General features: G+C 56.0%; 1 protein-coding gene across 1 annotated transcript; it reads left to right on the plus strand.

Moving 5' to 3' along the window:
- The first annotated feature begins 366 nt into the window (after positions 1-366).
- On the plus strand, positions 367-13,109 carry m6pr (mannose-6-phosphate receptor (cation dependent)). Its single transcript, XM_068028419.1, has 5 exons — positions 367-449; positions 1,928-2,037; positions 7,227-7,357; positions 8,523-8,649; positions 12,780-13,109. Exons 2-5 carry the CDS (start codon positions 1,939-1,941, stop codon positions 12,903-12,905), a joined length of 483 nt encoding a protein of 160 aa, XP_067884520.1. The 5' UTR covers positions 367-449; positions 1,928-1,938; the 3' UTR covers positions 12,906-13,109.
- The last annotated feature ends 1,524 nt before the right edge of the window (positions 13,110-14,633 follow it).

The following is a 14,633-nucleotide window of genomic DNA, read 5'->3' on the forward strand; positions in this document are numbered from 1 at the left end:
CGGAGGGAGCTGAGAGAGAGAGAGACACGGAGGGAGCTGAGAGAGAGAGACGGAGGGAGCTGAGAGAGAGAGACACGGAGGGAGCTGAGAGAGAGAGAGACACGGAGGGAGCTGAGAGAGAGAGAGACACGGAGGGAGCTGAGAGAGTCTCGGAGGGAGACGAGAGAGAGAGAATGTTCGACTGCAAGTCCTGTATGTGAGTCCTCAGCTGACAGTCGCCTGTACTGGGAGTTCGCTCACTTGCTTTTTATTGTGACTCTGTTTCTGCTGTTTTTTCAGTTTCAATGTCACGACCACAAACGCTTCCACGAAGGAGACGTACACATACTCTTTTAAACTTTGTTCCCCCGTCAACCAAGATTCCACTGCTGGCCTCACACAGTATAATCACGCGAAAAAGGAGAGTAAGGTGATTGGGAGAATCAATGCAACACAACTCATTGGTGGCAGTAAGTGTGGAGAGAGTTTTACTCTGTATCTAACCCCCCCCGTACTGTACCTGTCCTGGGGAGTGTTTGATGGGGGACAGTGTCGAGGGAGCTTTACTCTGTATCTAACCCCCCGTACTGTACCTTTCCTGGGGAGTGTTTGATGGGGGACAGTGTCGAGGGAGCTTTACTCTGTATCTAACCCCCCGTACTGTACCTGTCCTGGGGAGTGTTTGATGGGGGACAGTGTAGAGGGAGCTTTACTCTGTATCTAACCCCCGTGCTGTACCTGTCCTGGGGAGTGTTTGATGGGGACAGTGTCGAGGGAGCTTTACTCTGTATCTAACCCCCCGTACTGTACCTTTCCTGGGGAGTGTTTGATGGGGGACAGTGTCGAGGGAGCTTTACTCTGTATCTAACCCCCCGTACTGTACCTGTCCTGGGGAGTGTTTGATGGGGGACAGTGTAGAGGGAGCTTTACTCTGTATCTAACCCCCCCCCGTACTGTACCTGTCCTGGGGAGTGTTTGATGGGGGACAGTGTAGAGGGAGCTTTACTCTGTATCTAACCCCCGTGCTGTACCTGTCCTGGGGAGTGTTTGATGGGGACAGTGTAGAGGGAGCTTTACTCTGTATCTAACCCTCCGTACTGTACCTGTCCTGGGGAGTGTTTGATGGGGACAGTGTAGAGGGAGCTTTACTCTGTATCTAACCCCCCGTACTGTACCTGTCCTGGGGAGTGTTTGATGGGGACAGTGTGGAGAGAGTTTTACTCTGTATCTAACCCCCCGTACTGTACCTGTCCTGGGGAGTGTTTGATGGGGACAGTGTAGAGGGAGCTTTACTCTGTATCTAACCCCCCGTACTGTACCTGTCCTGGGGTGTGTTTGATGGGGGACAGTGTAGAGGGAGCTTTACTCTGTATCTAACCCCCCCGTACTGTACCTGTCCTGGGGAGTGTTTGATGGGGGACAGTGTAGAGGGAGCTTTACTCTGTATCTAACCCTCCGTACTGTACCTGTCCTGGGGAGTGTTTGATGGGGGACAGTGTAGAGGGAGCTTTACTCTGTATCTAACCCCCCCGTACTGTACCTGTCCTGGTGAGTGTTTGATGGGGACAGTGTAGAGGGAGCTTTACTCTGTATCTAACCCCCTGTACTGTACCTGTCCTGGTGAGTGTTTGATGGGGACAGTGTCGAGGGAGCTTTACTCTGTATCTAACCCCCCGTACTGTACCTTTCCTGGGGAGTGTTTGATGGGGGACAGTGTCGAGGGAGCTTTACTCTGTATCTAACCCCCCGTACTGTACCTGTCCTGGGGAGTGTTTGATGGGGGACAGTGTCGAGGGAGCTTTACTCTGTATCTAACCCCCCGTACTGTACCTGTCCTGGGGAGTGTTTGATGGGGACAGTGTAGAGGGAGCTTTACTCTGTATCTAACCCCCCCGTACTGTACCTGTTGTTTAGTTTGTCCCTCTGTCTCTCTTATGCCTTTGTCTAGGTGACTGGATCATGCTGATATATGGAGATGGGGATGAATACCAATCTCACTGCAACCAGGAAAAGCGTAAGGGAATGGTGATGATCTCATGTAACCCTGATGTGCTGGGGGTAAGTCCAATTGACCCGTGGATACAGTCGCCCCCACCTTTCCACCCTCCTTACCCATGACCTCACTGCGAGCTCTCACTGCGACTGCCCCTTTGTTTGCACTGGAGTGCTGACTTGGATTGCATTCGAGTTCTCCAGTGGAAGTTTGGTAACTGAGGATAATTAAGGGTTAATTTTATCTTAAATCTAATCTGTCTTTTATTTAGCAGATCAACTTAACCGTTGCTGTTAGGGTTGGGGAAGGTGAGTTTTAGACCAGCTTTAAACGGTTCACTCAGGCTCTGCTTGCAGCTGGCACCTTGTTAATTAGAGAATTGGCTTAAACCAGTTTTCAGGGGGCTAGAGTCGGTCAGTATAAAAGTGAGCCATCTTACAGTGCTGACTCTGTTTGCACTAGAGTGCTGACTAGGGTTGCATTAAGAGTGCGACAGTGGAAGTCTGGTAACTGAGGAAGTTCGGTGAGGAGGGAGCGAGGAGCTCCTTTATTTCCGACCTGTCCTCGGAGTGAGGGGAGCAGTGAGCTTCCAAAGAGCACAGCTGACTGGGAGAAGACTCGGAGGGCGGAGATCCAGACCGGTAAGGATAAAAAACTTACCTCTGGTTAAAAAAAAAAACCTGAAAGTGACGTCACAGGAAAGCTGTGACCTGATTGGCTGCTAGGGAATTTTTTTTACTGAATTTGAAAATAAAACTTTGATAAAAATTGATTAAAACCCAAATTAACTAACAAATAGAGTAATTAAACCAGAGGGAGGAGATTACTGTATTTACTAAACATTTAATATTTATTGTAGAAATCTAGCACTAGGGACCAGAAAGTTAATTATAACAATTCAGTAAGGATTTAATAAGTATTTATATTAAATTAATTTATTAATTAGTGCTAGAAATGTCAGTCAGCGGGGTGAAGTGCTTCACCTGTGAGATGTGGGAGGTCCGTGATGCTTCCAGCGTTCCGGATGACTACATCTGCAGGAAGTGTACCCAGTTGCAGCTCCTCACAGACCGCATGGATCGGTTGGAGCAGCAACTGGATGCACTTCGGAGCATGCAGGTGGCAGAAAGCGTCACAGACAGGCGTTTTAGAGAAGTGGTTACACCCAAGGTGCAGGCAGATAGATGGGTGACCGCTAGAAGGGGCAGGCAGTCAGTGCAGGAATCCCCTGTGGCTATCCCCCTCTCTAACAAGCATACCGTTTTGGATACTGTTGGGGGGCGATGGCCTATCAGGGGAAAACAGCAGCAGCCAGAGCAGTGGCACCACGGCTGGCACTGTTGTTCAGCAGGGAGGGACAAAGCGCAGAAGAGCAATAGTTATAGGGGACTTTATAGTCAGGGGCACAGATAGGCGCTTCTGTGGACGTGAAAGAGACTCCAGGATGGTATGTTGCCTCCCTGGTGCCATGGTCAAGGATGTCTCTGAACGGACAGGGGGCATTCTGAAGGGGGAGGGTGAATAGCCAGAGGTTGTGGTACACATCGGTACCAATGACATAGGCAGGAAGAGTGACGAAGTCCTGCAGGGGGAGTTTAGGGAGTTAGGTAGAAAGTTAAAAGACAGGACCTCGAGGGTTGTAATCTCGGGATTACTCCCTGTGCCACGTGCCAGTGAGGCTAGAAATAGGAAGATAGTGCAGCTAAACACGTGGCTGAACAGCTGGTGTAGAACGGAGGGTTTCAGATATCTGGACCATTGGGATCTCTTCAGGGACAGGTGGGACCTGTACCAGAAGGATGGGTTGCATCTAAACTGGAAGGGCACAAATATCCTGGCTGCGAGGTTTGCTAGCATCACTCGGGAGGGTTTAAACTAGTGTGGCAGGGGGGTGGGAACCAGAGCAGTAGGACAGCTAGTGAAGTAAATGAGGAGGACATAGTAAATAAGGCCAGTAAGACTAAGAGGAAGAGCAGGCAGGGAGATGTTGCGGAGCACAGTGGGACTGGTGGTCTGAAATGCATTTGTTTCAATGCAAGAAGTATAACAGGTAAGGCAGATGAACTTAGAGCTTGGATTAGTACTTGGAAATATGATGTTGTTGCTATTACAGAGACTTGGTTGAGGGAAGGGCAGGATTGGCAGCTAAATGTTCCAGGATTTAGAAGCTTCAGGCGGGATAGAGGGGGATGTAAAAGGGGTGGGGGAATTGCATTACTTGTTAAGGAGAATATCACAGCTGTACTGCGGGAGGACACCTCGGAGGGGTCATGCAGCGAGGCAATATGGGTGGAGCTCAGGAATAGGAAGGGTGCAGTCACGATGTTGGGGGTTTACTACAGGCCTCCCAACAGCCAGCGGGAGGTAGAGGAGCAGATATGTAGACAGATTTTGGAAAGATGTAAAGGTAACAGGGTTGTGGTGGTGGGTGATTTTAACTTCCCCAATATTGACTGGGACTCACTTAGTGCTAGGGGCTTGGATGGGGCAGAATTTGTAAGGAGCATACAGGAGGGCTTCTTGAAACAATATCTAGAAAGTCCAACTTGGGATAGGGCCATTCTGGACCTGGTATTGGGGAATGAGCCCGGCCAGGTGGTCGAAGTTTCAGTCGGGGAGCATTTCGGGAGCAGTGACCATAATTCCATAAGTTTTAAGGTACTTGTGGATAAGGATAAGAGTAGTCCTCGGGTGAAGGTGCTAAATTGGGGGAAGACTAATTATAACAGTATTAGGCAGGAACTGAAGAATTTAGATTGGGGGCGGCTGTTTGAGGGTAAATCAACATCTGACATGTGGGAGTCTTTCAAATGTCAGTTGATTAGAATCCAGGACCAGCATGTTCCTGTGAGGAAGAAGGATAAGTTTGGCAAGTTTCGGGAACCTTGGATAATGCGGGATATTGTGAGCCTAGTCAAAAAGAAAAAGGAAGCATTTGTAAGGGCTGGAAGGCTAGGAACAGACGAATCCCTGGAGGAAAATAAAGACAGTAGGAAGGAACTTAAGCAAGGAGTCAGGAGGGCTAAAAGAGGTCATGAAAAGTCATTGGCAAACAGGATTAAGGAAAATCCCAAGGCTTTTTATACATATATAAAGAGCAAGAGGGTAACTAGGGAAAGGGTTGGCCCACTCAAGGATAGAGATGGGAATCTATGTGTGGAGCCAGAGGAAATGGGCGAGGTGCTAAATGAGTACTTTGCATCAGTATTCACCAAGGAGAAGGATTTGGTGGATGATGAGCCGAGGGAAGGGAGCGTAGATAGTCTCAGTCATCTCATTATCAAAAAGGAGGTGTTGGGTGTCTTGCAAAGCATTAAGGTAGATAAGTCCCCAGGGCCTGATGGGATCTACCCCAGAATACTGAGGGAGGCAAGGGAAGAAATTGCTGGGGCCTTGACAGAAATCTTTGTATCCTCATTGGCTACAGGTGAGGTCCCAGAGGACTGGAGAATAGCCAATGTTGTTCCTTTGTTTAAGAAGGGTGGCACGGATAATCCAGGAAATTATAGGCCGGTGAGCCTTACGTCAGTGGTAGGGAAATTATTAGAGAGGATTCTTCGGGACAGGATTTACTCCCATTTGGAAACAAACGAACTTATTAGCAAGAGACAGCATGGTTTTGTGAAGGGGAGGTCGTGTCTCACTAATTTGATTGAGTTTTTTGAGGAAGTGACGAAGATGATTGATGAAGGAAGGGCAGTGGATGTTATCTATATGGACTTCAGTAAAGCCTTTGACAAGGTCCCTCATGGCAGACTGGTACAAAAGGTGAAGTCACACAGGATCAGAGGTGAGCTGTCAAGATGGATACAGAACTGGCTCGATCACAGAAGACAGAGGGTAACAGTGGAAGGGTGCTTTTCTGAATGGAGGGATGTGACTAGTGGTGTTCCGCAGGGATCAGTGCTGGGACCTTTGCTGTTTGTAGTATATATAAATGATTTGGAGGAAAATGTAGCTGGTCTGATTAGTAAGTTTGTGGACGACACAAAGGTTGGTGGAGTTGCGGATAATGATGAGGATTGTCAGAGGATACAGCAGGATATAGATCGGTTGGAGACTTGGGTGGAGAAATGGCAGATGGAGTTTAATCCGGACAAATGTGAGGTAATGTATTTTGGATGGTCTAATGCAGGTGGGAGGTATACAGTAAATGGCAGAACCCTTAGGAGTATTGACAGGCAGAGAGATCTGGGCGTACAGGTCCACAGGTCACTGAAAGTGGCAACGCAGGTGGATAAGGTAGTCAAGAAGGCATACGGCATGCTTGCCTTCATCGGTCGGGGCATAGAGTATAAAAACAGGCAAGTCATGTTGCAGCTGTACAGAACTTTAGTTAGGCCACACTTAGAATATTGCGTGCAATTCTGGTCGCCACACTACCAGAAGGATGTGGAGGCTTTGGAGAGGGTACAGAAGAGGTTTACCAGGATGTTGCCTGGTCTGGAGGGCATTAGCTATGAGGAGAGGTTGGAAAAACTCGGATTGTTTTCACTGGAACGACGGAGGTGGAGGGGCGACATGATAGAGGTTTACAAAGTTATGAGCGGCATGGACAGAGTGGATAGTCAGAAGCTTTTTCCCAGGGTGGAAGAGTCAGTTACTAGGGGATATATGTTTAAGGTGAGAGGGGCAAAGTTTAGAGGGGATGTGTGAGGCAAGTTCTTTACACAGAGGGTGGTGAGTGCCTGGAACTTGTTGCCGGGGGAGGTGGTGGAAGCAGGTACCATAGAGACGTTTAAGAGACATCTTGACAAATACATGAATAGGAAGGGAATAGAGGGATACGGACCCCGGAAGTGCAGAAGGTTTTAGTTTAGGCAGGCATCAAGATCGGCGCAGGCTTGGTGGGCCGAATGGCCTGTTGCTGTGCAGTTCTTTGCTCCAGTTTCCTCCCATGACCTCACTGCGACCTCTCCGGTTGACCCCCATGCCCTCACTGCGACCTCTCCGGTTTCACCCTATGACCTCACTGCGACCTCTCCGGTTGTCCCCCCAGGACCTCACTGGTTTGACCCCCATGACCTCACTGCGACCTCTTTGGTTTGACCCCCATGACCTCACTGCGACCTCTCTGGTTTGACCCCCATGACCTCACTGCGACCTCTTTGGTTTGACCCCCATGACCTCACTGCGACCTCTCTGGTTTGACCCCCATGACCTCACTGCGACCTCTCTGGTTTGACCCCCATGACCTCACTGCGACCTCTCTGGTTTGACCCCCATGACCTCACTGCGACCTCTCTGGTTTCAGGCTGATTTCACGGCCATGTTTGAAGAACGGGGAAAGGTTTCCGATTGTTTCTACCTGTTTGAGTTGGACAGTTGGACGGCCTGTCCTACCGTGAAACACAGACTCAGCACCGGCTCCATCCTCCTCATCCTGTGAGTCTAGCTCGCGTTCGGTCAGGGGGTCAGGGTGCGATCGGGGGCGGGGGTCAGGGTGCGATCGGGGGCGGGGGTCAGGGTGCGATCGGGGGCGGGGGTCGGGGTGCGATCGGGGTCGGGGTGCGATCGGGGGCGGGGGTCGGGGTGCGATCGGGGGCGGGGGTCAGGGTGCGATCGGGGGCGGAGGTCAGGGTGCGATCGGGGATCGGGGGCGGAGGTCAGGGTGCGATCGGGGGCGGGGGTCGGGGTGCGATCGGGGGCGGGGGGCGGGGTGCGATCGGGGGCGGGGGTCGGGGTGCGATCGGGGGCGGGGTGCGATCGGGGGCGGGGGTCAGGGTGCGATCGGGGGCGGGGGTCGGGGTGCGATCGGCGGCAGGTGTCGGGGTGCGATCGGGGGTGGGGTGCGATCGGGGGCGGGGGTCAGGGTGCGATCGGGGGCGGAGGTCAGGGTGCGATCGGGGGTCGGGATGAGATTGTGGGCGGGGGTCGGGGTGCGATTGGGGGCGGGGGTCGGGGTGCGATTGGGGGCGGGGTGCGATTGGGGGCGGGGTGCGATCGGGGGCGGGGGTCAGGGTGCGATCGGGGGCGGGGCTCAGGGTGCGATCGGGGGCGGAGGTCAGGGTGCGATCGGGGGTCAGGGTGCGATTGTGGGCGGGGGTCGGGGTGCGATTGGGGGCGGGGGTCGGGGTGCGATTGGGGGCGGGGGTCGGGGTGCGATTGGGGGCGGGGGTCGGGGTGCGATCGGGGGCGGGGGTCGGGGTGCGATCGGGGGCGGGGATCGGGGGCGGGGGTCGGGGTGCGATCGGGGGCGGGGGTCGGGGTGCGATCGGTGTCGGGGTGCGATCGGGGTCGGGGGTCGGGGTGCGATCGGGGGTGGGGGTCGGGGTGCGATCGGTGTCGGGGGTCGGGGTGCGATCGGGGGCGGGGGTCGGGGTGCGATCGGGGGCGGGGGTCGGGGTGCGATCGGGGGTCAGGGTGCGATCGGGGGCGGGGGTCAGGGTGCGATCGGGGGCGGGGATCGGGGTGCGATCGGGGGCGGGGGTCGGGGTGCGATCGGGGGTCGGGGTGCGATCGGGGGCGGGTTGTGGCAGGGGTTAAGGGTTAGAATTCAAGTTTTGCAGGAGGTTGTGATGTGTAGAAAGATGTGATCTCTCTCTGACAGGTTTGTCGTGCTGGTGACACTGTACATTCTGGGTGGATCCCTGTACCAGAGACTGGTGGTCAGGGCGAAAGGTGTCGAGCAATTTCCAAATCACTCCTTCTGGTCAGAACTCGGCAATTTAACAGCGGTAAGTCACCCAGGTGTGTCCCAGGAAGCAGATCAATTCAGTGAGAGGGTTAATCCCCCCTCCGATAGGGGAACGGGCTGCCCGGTGTGTGTGTGTGTAACTGGGAGGAGGTGGGTGAGAGGGTTAATCCCCCCTCCGATGGGGGAACAGGCTGCCCCGGTGTGTGTGTGTAACTGGGAGGAGGTGGGTGAGAGGGTTAATCCTCCCTCCGATAGGGGAACGGGCTGCCCGGTGTGTGTGTGTGTAACTGGGAGGAGGTGGGTGAGAGGGTTAATCCCCTCCCTCCGATAGGGGAACGGGCTGCCCCGGTGTGTGTGTGTAACTGGGAGGAGGTGGGTGAGAGGGTTAATCCCCCCTCTGATAGGGGAACGGGCTGCCCGGTGTGTGTGTGTGTAACTGGGAGGAGGTGGGTGAGAGGGTTAATCCCCTCCTCCGATAGGGGAACGGGCTGCCCGGTGTGTGTGTGTAACTGGGAGGAGGTGGGTGAGAGGGTTAATCCCCTCCCTCCGATAGGGGAACGGGCTGCTCGCAGTGTGTGTGTAACTGGGAGGAGGTGGGTGAGAGGGTTAATCCCCCTCCCTCCGATAGGGGAACGGGCTGCCCCGGTGTGTGTGTGTAACTGGGAGGAGGTGGGTGAGAGGGTTAATCCCCCCTCTGATAGGGGAACGGGCTGCCCGGTGTGTGTGTGTGTAACTGGGAGGAGGTGGGTGAGAGGGTTAATCCCCTCTCCGATGGGGGAACAGGCTGCCCCGGTGTGTGTGTGTAACTGGGAGGAGGTGGGTGAGAGGGTTAATCCCCCCTCTGATAGGGGAACGGGGCTGCCCGGTGTGTGTGTGTAACTGGGAGGAGGTGGGTGAGAGGGTTAATCCCCCTCCCTCCAATAGGGGAACGGGCTGCCCCGGTGTGTGTGTGTAACTGGGAGGAGGTGGGTGAGAGGGTTAATCCCTCCTCCGATAGGGGAACAGGCTGCCCCGGTGTGTGTGTGTAACTGGGAGGAGGTGGGTGAGAGGGTTAATCCCCCTCCCTCCGATAGGGGAACGGGCTGCCCGATGTGTGTGTGTAACTGGGAGGAGGTGGGTGAGAGGGTTAATCCCTCCTCCGATAGGGGAACAGGCTGCCCCGGTGTGTGTGTGTAACTGGGAGGAGGTGGGTGAGAGGGTTAATCCCCCCTCCGATAGGGGAACGGGCTGCCCCGGTGTGTGTGTGTAACTGGGAGGAGGTGGGTGAGAGGGTTAATCCCTCCTCCGATAGGGGAACAGGCTGCCCCGGTGTGTGTGTGTAACTGGGAGGAGGTGGGTGAGAGGGTTAATCCCTCCTCCGATAGGGGAACAGGCTGCCCCGGTGTGTGTGTGTAACTGGGAGGAGGTGGGTGAGAGGGTTAATCCCCCCTCCGATAGGGGAACGGGCTGCCCCGGTGTGTGTGTGTAACTGGGAGGAGGTGGGTGAGAGGGTTAATCCCTCCCTCCGATAGGGGAACGGGCTGCCCCGGTGTGTGTGTGTAACTGGGAGGAGGTGGGTGAGAGGGTTAATCCCCCTCCCTCCGATAGGAGAATGGGCTGCCCCGGTGTGTGTGTGTGTAACTGGGAGGAGGTGGGTGAGAGGGTTAATCCCCCTCCCTCCGATAGGGGAACGGGCTGCCCCGGTGTGTGTGTGTAACTGGGAGGAGGTGGGTGAGAGGGTTAATCCCTCCTCCGATAGGGGAACAGGCTGCCCCGGTGTGTGTGTGTAACTGTGAGGAGGTGGGTGAGAGGGTTAATCCCTGCTCCGATGGGGGAACGGGCTGCCCCGGTGTGTGTGTGTAACTGGGAGGAGGTGGGTGAGAGGGTTAATCCCCCTCCCTCCGATAGGGGAACGGGCTGCCCCGGTGTGTGTGTGTAACTGGGAGGAGGTGGGTGAGAGGGTTAATCCCCCTCCCTCCGATAGGGGAACGGGCTGCCCGGTGTGTGTGTGTAACTGGGAGGAGGTGGGTGAGAGGGTTAATCCCTCCTCCGATAGGGGAACGGGCTGCCCCGGTGTGTGTGTGTAACTGGGAGGAGGTGGGTGAGAGGGTTAATCCCCCTCCCTCCGATAGGGGAACGGGCTGCCCCGGTGTGTGTGTGTAACTGGGAGGAGGTGGGTGAGAGGGTTAATCCCCCTCCCTCCGATAGGGGAACAGGCTGCCCGGTGTGTGTGTGTAACTGGGAGGAGGTGGGTGAGAGGGTTAATCCCCCTCCCTCCGATAGGGGAACGGGCTGCCCCGGTGTGTGTGTGTAACTGGGAGGAGGTGGGTGAGAGGGTTAATCCCCCCTCTCCAATAGGGGAACAGGCTGCCCCGGTGTGTGTGTGTAACTGGGAGGAGGTGGGTGAGAGGGTTAATCCCCCCCTCCGATAGGGGAACAGGCTGCCCCGTTGTGTGTGTGTGTAACTGGGAGGAGGTGGGTGAGAGGGTTAATCCCCTCCCTCCGATAGGGGAACAGGCTGCCCCGGTGTGTGTGTGTGTATCTGGGAGGAGGTGGGTGAGAGGGTTAATCCCCTCCTCTGATAGGGGAACAGGCTGCCCCGTTGTGTGTGTGTGTAACTGGGAGGAGGTGGGTGAGAGGGTTAATCCCTCCTCCGATAGGGGAACGGGCTGCCCCGGTGTGTGTGTGTAACTGGGAGGAGGTGGGTGAGAGGGTTAATCCCCCCCTCCGATAGGGGAACAGGCTGCCCCGTTGTGTGTGTGTGTAACTGGGAGGAGGTGGGTGAGAGGGTTAATCCCTCCCTCCGATAGGGGAACAGGCTGCCCTGGTGTGTGTGTGTAACTGGGAGGAGGTGGGTGAGAGGGTTAATCCCCCCCTCCGATAGGGGAACGGGCTGCCCCGGTGTGTGTGTGTAACTGGGAGGAGGTGTGTGAGAGGGATAATCCCTCCCTCCGATAGGGGAACGGGCTGCCCCGGTGTGTGTGTGTAACTGGGAGGAGGTGGGTGAGAGGGTTAATCCCCCCCTCCGATAGGGGAACAGGCTGCCCCGTTGTGTGTGTGTGTAACTGGGAGGAGGTGGGTGAGAGGGTTAATCCCCTCCCTCCGATAGGGGAACAGGCTGCCCCGGTGTGTGTGTGTAACTGGGAGGAGGTGGGTGAGAGGGTTAATCCCCCCCTCCGATAGGGGAACGGGCTGCCCTGTGTGTGTGTGTAACTGGGAGGAGGTGGGTGAGAGGGTTAATCCCCCCCTCTGATAGGGGAACAGGCTGCCCCGGTGTGTGTGTGTAACTGGGAGGAGGTGGGTGAGAGGGTTAATCCTCCCTCCGATAGGGGAACGGGCTGCCCCGGTGTGTGTGTGTAACTGGGAGGAGGTGGGTGAGAGGGTTAATCCCCTCCCTCCGATAGGGGAACGGGCTGCCCCGGTGTGTGTGTGTAACTGGGAGGAGGTGGGTGAGAGGGTTAATCCCCCCTCCGATGGGGGAACGGGCTGCCCCGGTGTGTGTGTGTAACTGGGAGGAGGTGGGTGAGAGGGTTAATCCCCCTCCCTCCGATAGGGGAACGGGCTGCCCGGTGTGTGTGTGTAACTGGGAGGAGGTGGGTGAGAGGGTTAATCCCCCTCCCTCCGATAGGGGAACGGGCTGCCCCGGTGTGTGTGTGTGTGTAACTGGGAGGAGGTGGGTGAGAGGGTTAATCCCTCCTCCGATAGGGGAACGGGGCTGACCGGTGTGTGTGTGTAACTGGGAGGAGGTGGGTGAGAGGGTTAATCCCCCCCTCCGATAGGGGAACGGGCTGCCCCGGTGTGTGTGTGTAACTGGGAGGAGGTGGGTGAGAGGGTTAATCCCTCCTCCGATGGGGGAACGGGCTGCCCGGTGTGTGTGTGTAACTGGGAGGAGGTGGGTGAGAGGGTTAATCCCCCCCTCCGATAGGGGAACGGGCTGCCCCGGTGTGTGTGTGTAACTGGGAGGAGGTGGGTGAGAGGGTTAATCCTCCCTCCGATAGGGGAACGGGCTGCCCTGGTGTGTGTGTGTAACTGGGAGGAGGTGGGTGAGAGGGTTAATCCCCCCTCTCCGATGGGGGAACGGGGCTGCAAATGTTGATGACTGTGTTCCTCCCCCTCGGTCTCGCTGCCTCTCCCCATCTCTCTCTCTCTCCTATTCTCCGTCAGTATTACTCATTCTCCTTTATCCGTTAGGATGGCTGTGATTTTGTTTGCCGTTCGAAGCCGCGGAATCCTGCTGCCTCGTACCGAGGGGTTGGGGATGAGCAGCTCGGAGAGGAGGACGAGGATGAGCGGGATGAGCATCTCCTGCCCATGTGACCCTGCGTGACCTCTGACCCTTGGGCCCCGTGACCGTCCATTGCAAGGTTCTGTCTCTCTCTGCTGTGTGAACACTGGATCCAAATCCTCTTCCTCTTCCCGGCTCCAATCGATCGACGTTCCCGGCCGTCCATCCTCCCGGAGAGGCTGGGTCCAGAGTTCCGGGGGTCCTGCAGCCTGGAATTCTGGGGGGGGGGGGCGGGGAGGAGGGGATTTCTCCGGGTGTTAATTCCAAAGGGGGGGAATTATTCCGGGTGTTAATTCCAAGGGGGGGATTTTTCCAAGTGTTAATTCCAAAGGGGGGGGGAATTATTCCGGGTGTTAATTCCAAGGGGGGGATTTTTCCAAGTGTTAATTCCAAAGGGGGGGGGAATTTATCCAGGTGTTAATTCATGGGGCTGCGTGGTGAGATTTCTCCGGGTCTTATTTTTTGGGGGGAGGGAATGGGGGGATCTCTCCGGGTGTTAATTCCGGGGGGTGGGAATGGGGGGATCTCGCCGGGTCTTATTTTTTGGGGGGAGGGAATGGGGGATCTCTCCGGGTGTTAATTCCGGGGGGTGGGAATGGGGGGATCTCTCCGGGTGTTAATTCCGGGGGGAGGGAATGGGGGGATCTCTCCGGGTGTTAATTCCGGGGGGTGGGAATGGGGGATCTCGCCGGGTCTTATTTTTGGGGGGAGGGAATGGGGGATCTCTCCGGGTGTTATTTCTGAGGGGGGGGGGGGGGGGCGCGGAATTTTTGTGTGTGTTATTTCCGGGGGTGGGGTGGGGGGTTGGAATTTCTCCGGGTGTTAATTCCCGGGGAACGGGGGAGGGAATTCTCTGAGCTTTGTCATTAAATAAAATGTTGAGTGAATTTGTGTCTCCGTCTCAGAGTTTTAAACACTGTCCCTCACCCCCTCAAGCCTCGCCCCCTCATCCCAAGCCCCCTCGGCCCCTCCGACCCTCAACCCAGTACACGCCCTGTTAAATCTCCCCCATCCCCCCCAGTAATGGGACAATCAATCTCCCCCCTCCCCGTTCCCCCGAGTAATGAGACGGTCAATCTCCCCCCTCCCCGTTCCCCCAGTAATGAGACGGTCAATCTCCCCCCTCCCCGTTCCCCCAGTAATGAGACGGTCAATCTCCCCCCTCCCCGTTCCCCCAGTAATGAGACGGTCAATCTCCCCCCTCCCCGTTCCCCCAGTAATGAGACGGTCAATCTCCCCCCTCCCCGTTCCCCCAGTAATGAGACGGTCAATCTCCCCCCTCCCCGTTCCCCCAGTAATGAGACAATCAATCTCCCCCCTCCCCGTTCCCCCAGTAATGAGACGGTCAATCTCCCCCCTCCCCGTTCCCCCAGTAATGAGACGGTCAATCTCCCCCCTCCCCATTCCCCCAGTAATGAGACAATCAATCTCCCCCCTCCCCGCTTCCCCCAGTAATGAGACGGTCAATCTCCCCCCTCCCCGTTCCCCCAGTAATGAGACGGTCAATCTCCCCCCTCCCCGTTCCCCCAGTAATGAGACGGTCAATCTCCCCCCTCCCCGTTCCCCCAGTAATGAGACGGTCAATCTCCCCCCTCCCCATTCCCCCAGTAATGAGACGGTCAATCTCCCCCCTCCCCGTTCCCCCAGTAATGAGACGGTCAATCTCCCCCCTCCCCGTTCCCCCAGTAATGAGACGGTCAATCTCCCCCCCTCCCCGTTCCCCCAGTAATGAGACGGTCAATCTCCCCCCTCCCCGTTCC

Source organism: Heterodontus francisci, unplaced genomic scaffold (genome assembly GCF_036365525.1).
Source record: "Heterodontus francisci isolate sHetFra1 unplaced genomic scaffold, sHetFra1.hap1 HAP1_SCAFFOLD_1201, whole genome shotgun sequence".
Lineage (NCBI taxonomy): Eukaryota > Metazoa > Chordata > Chondrichthyes > Heterodontiformes > Heterodontidae > Heterodontus > Heterodontus francisci.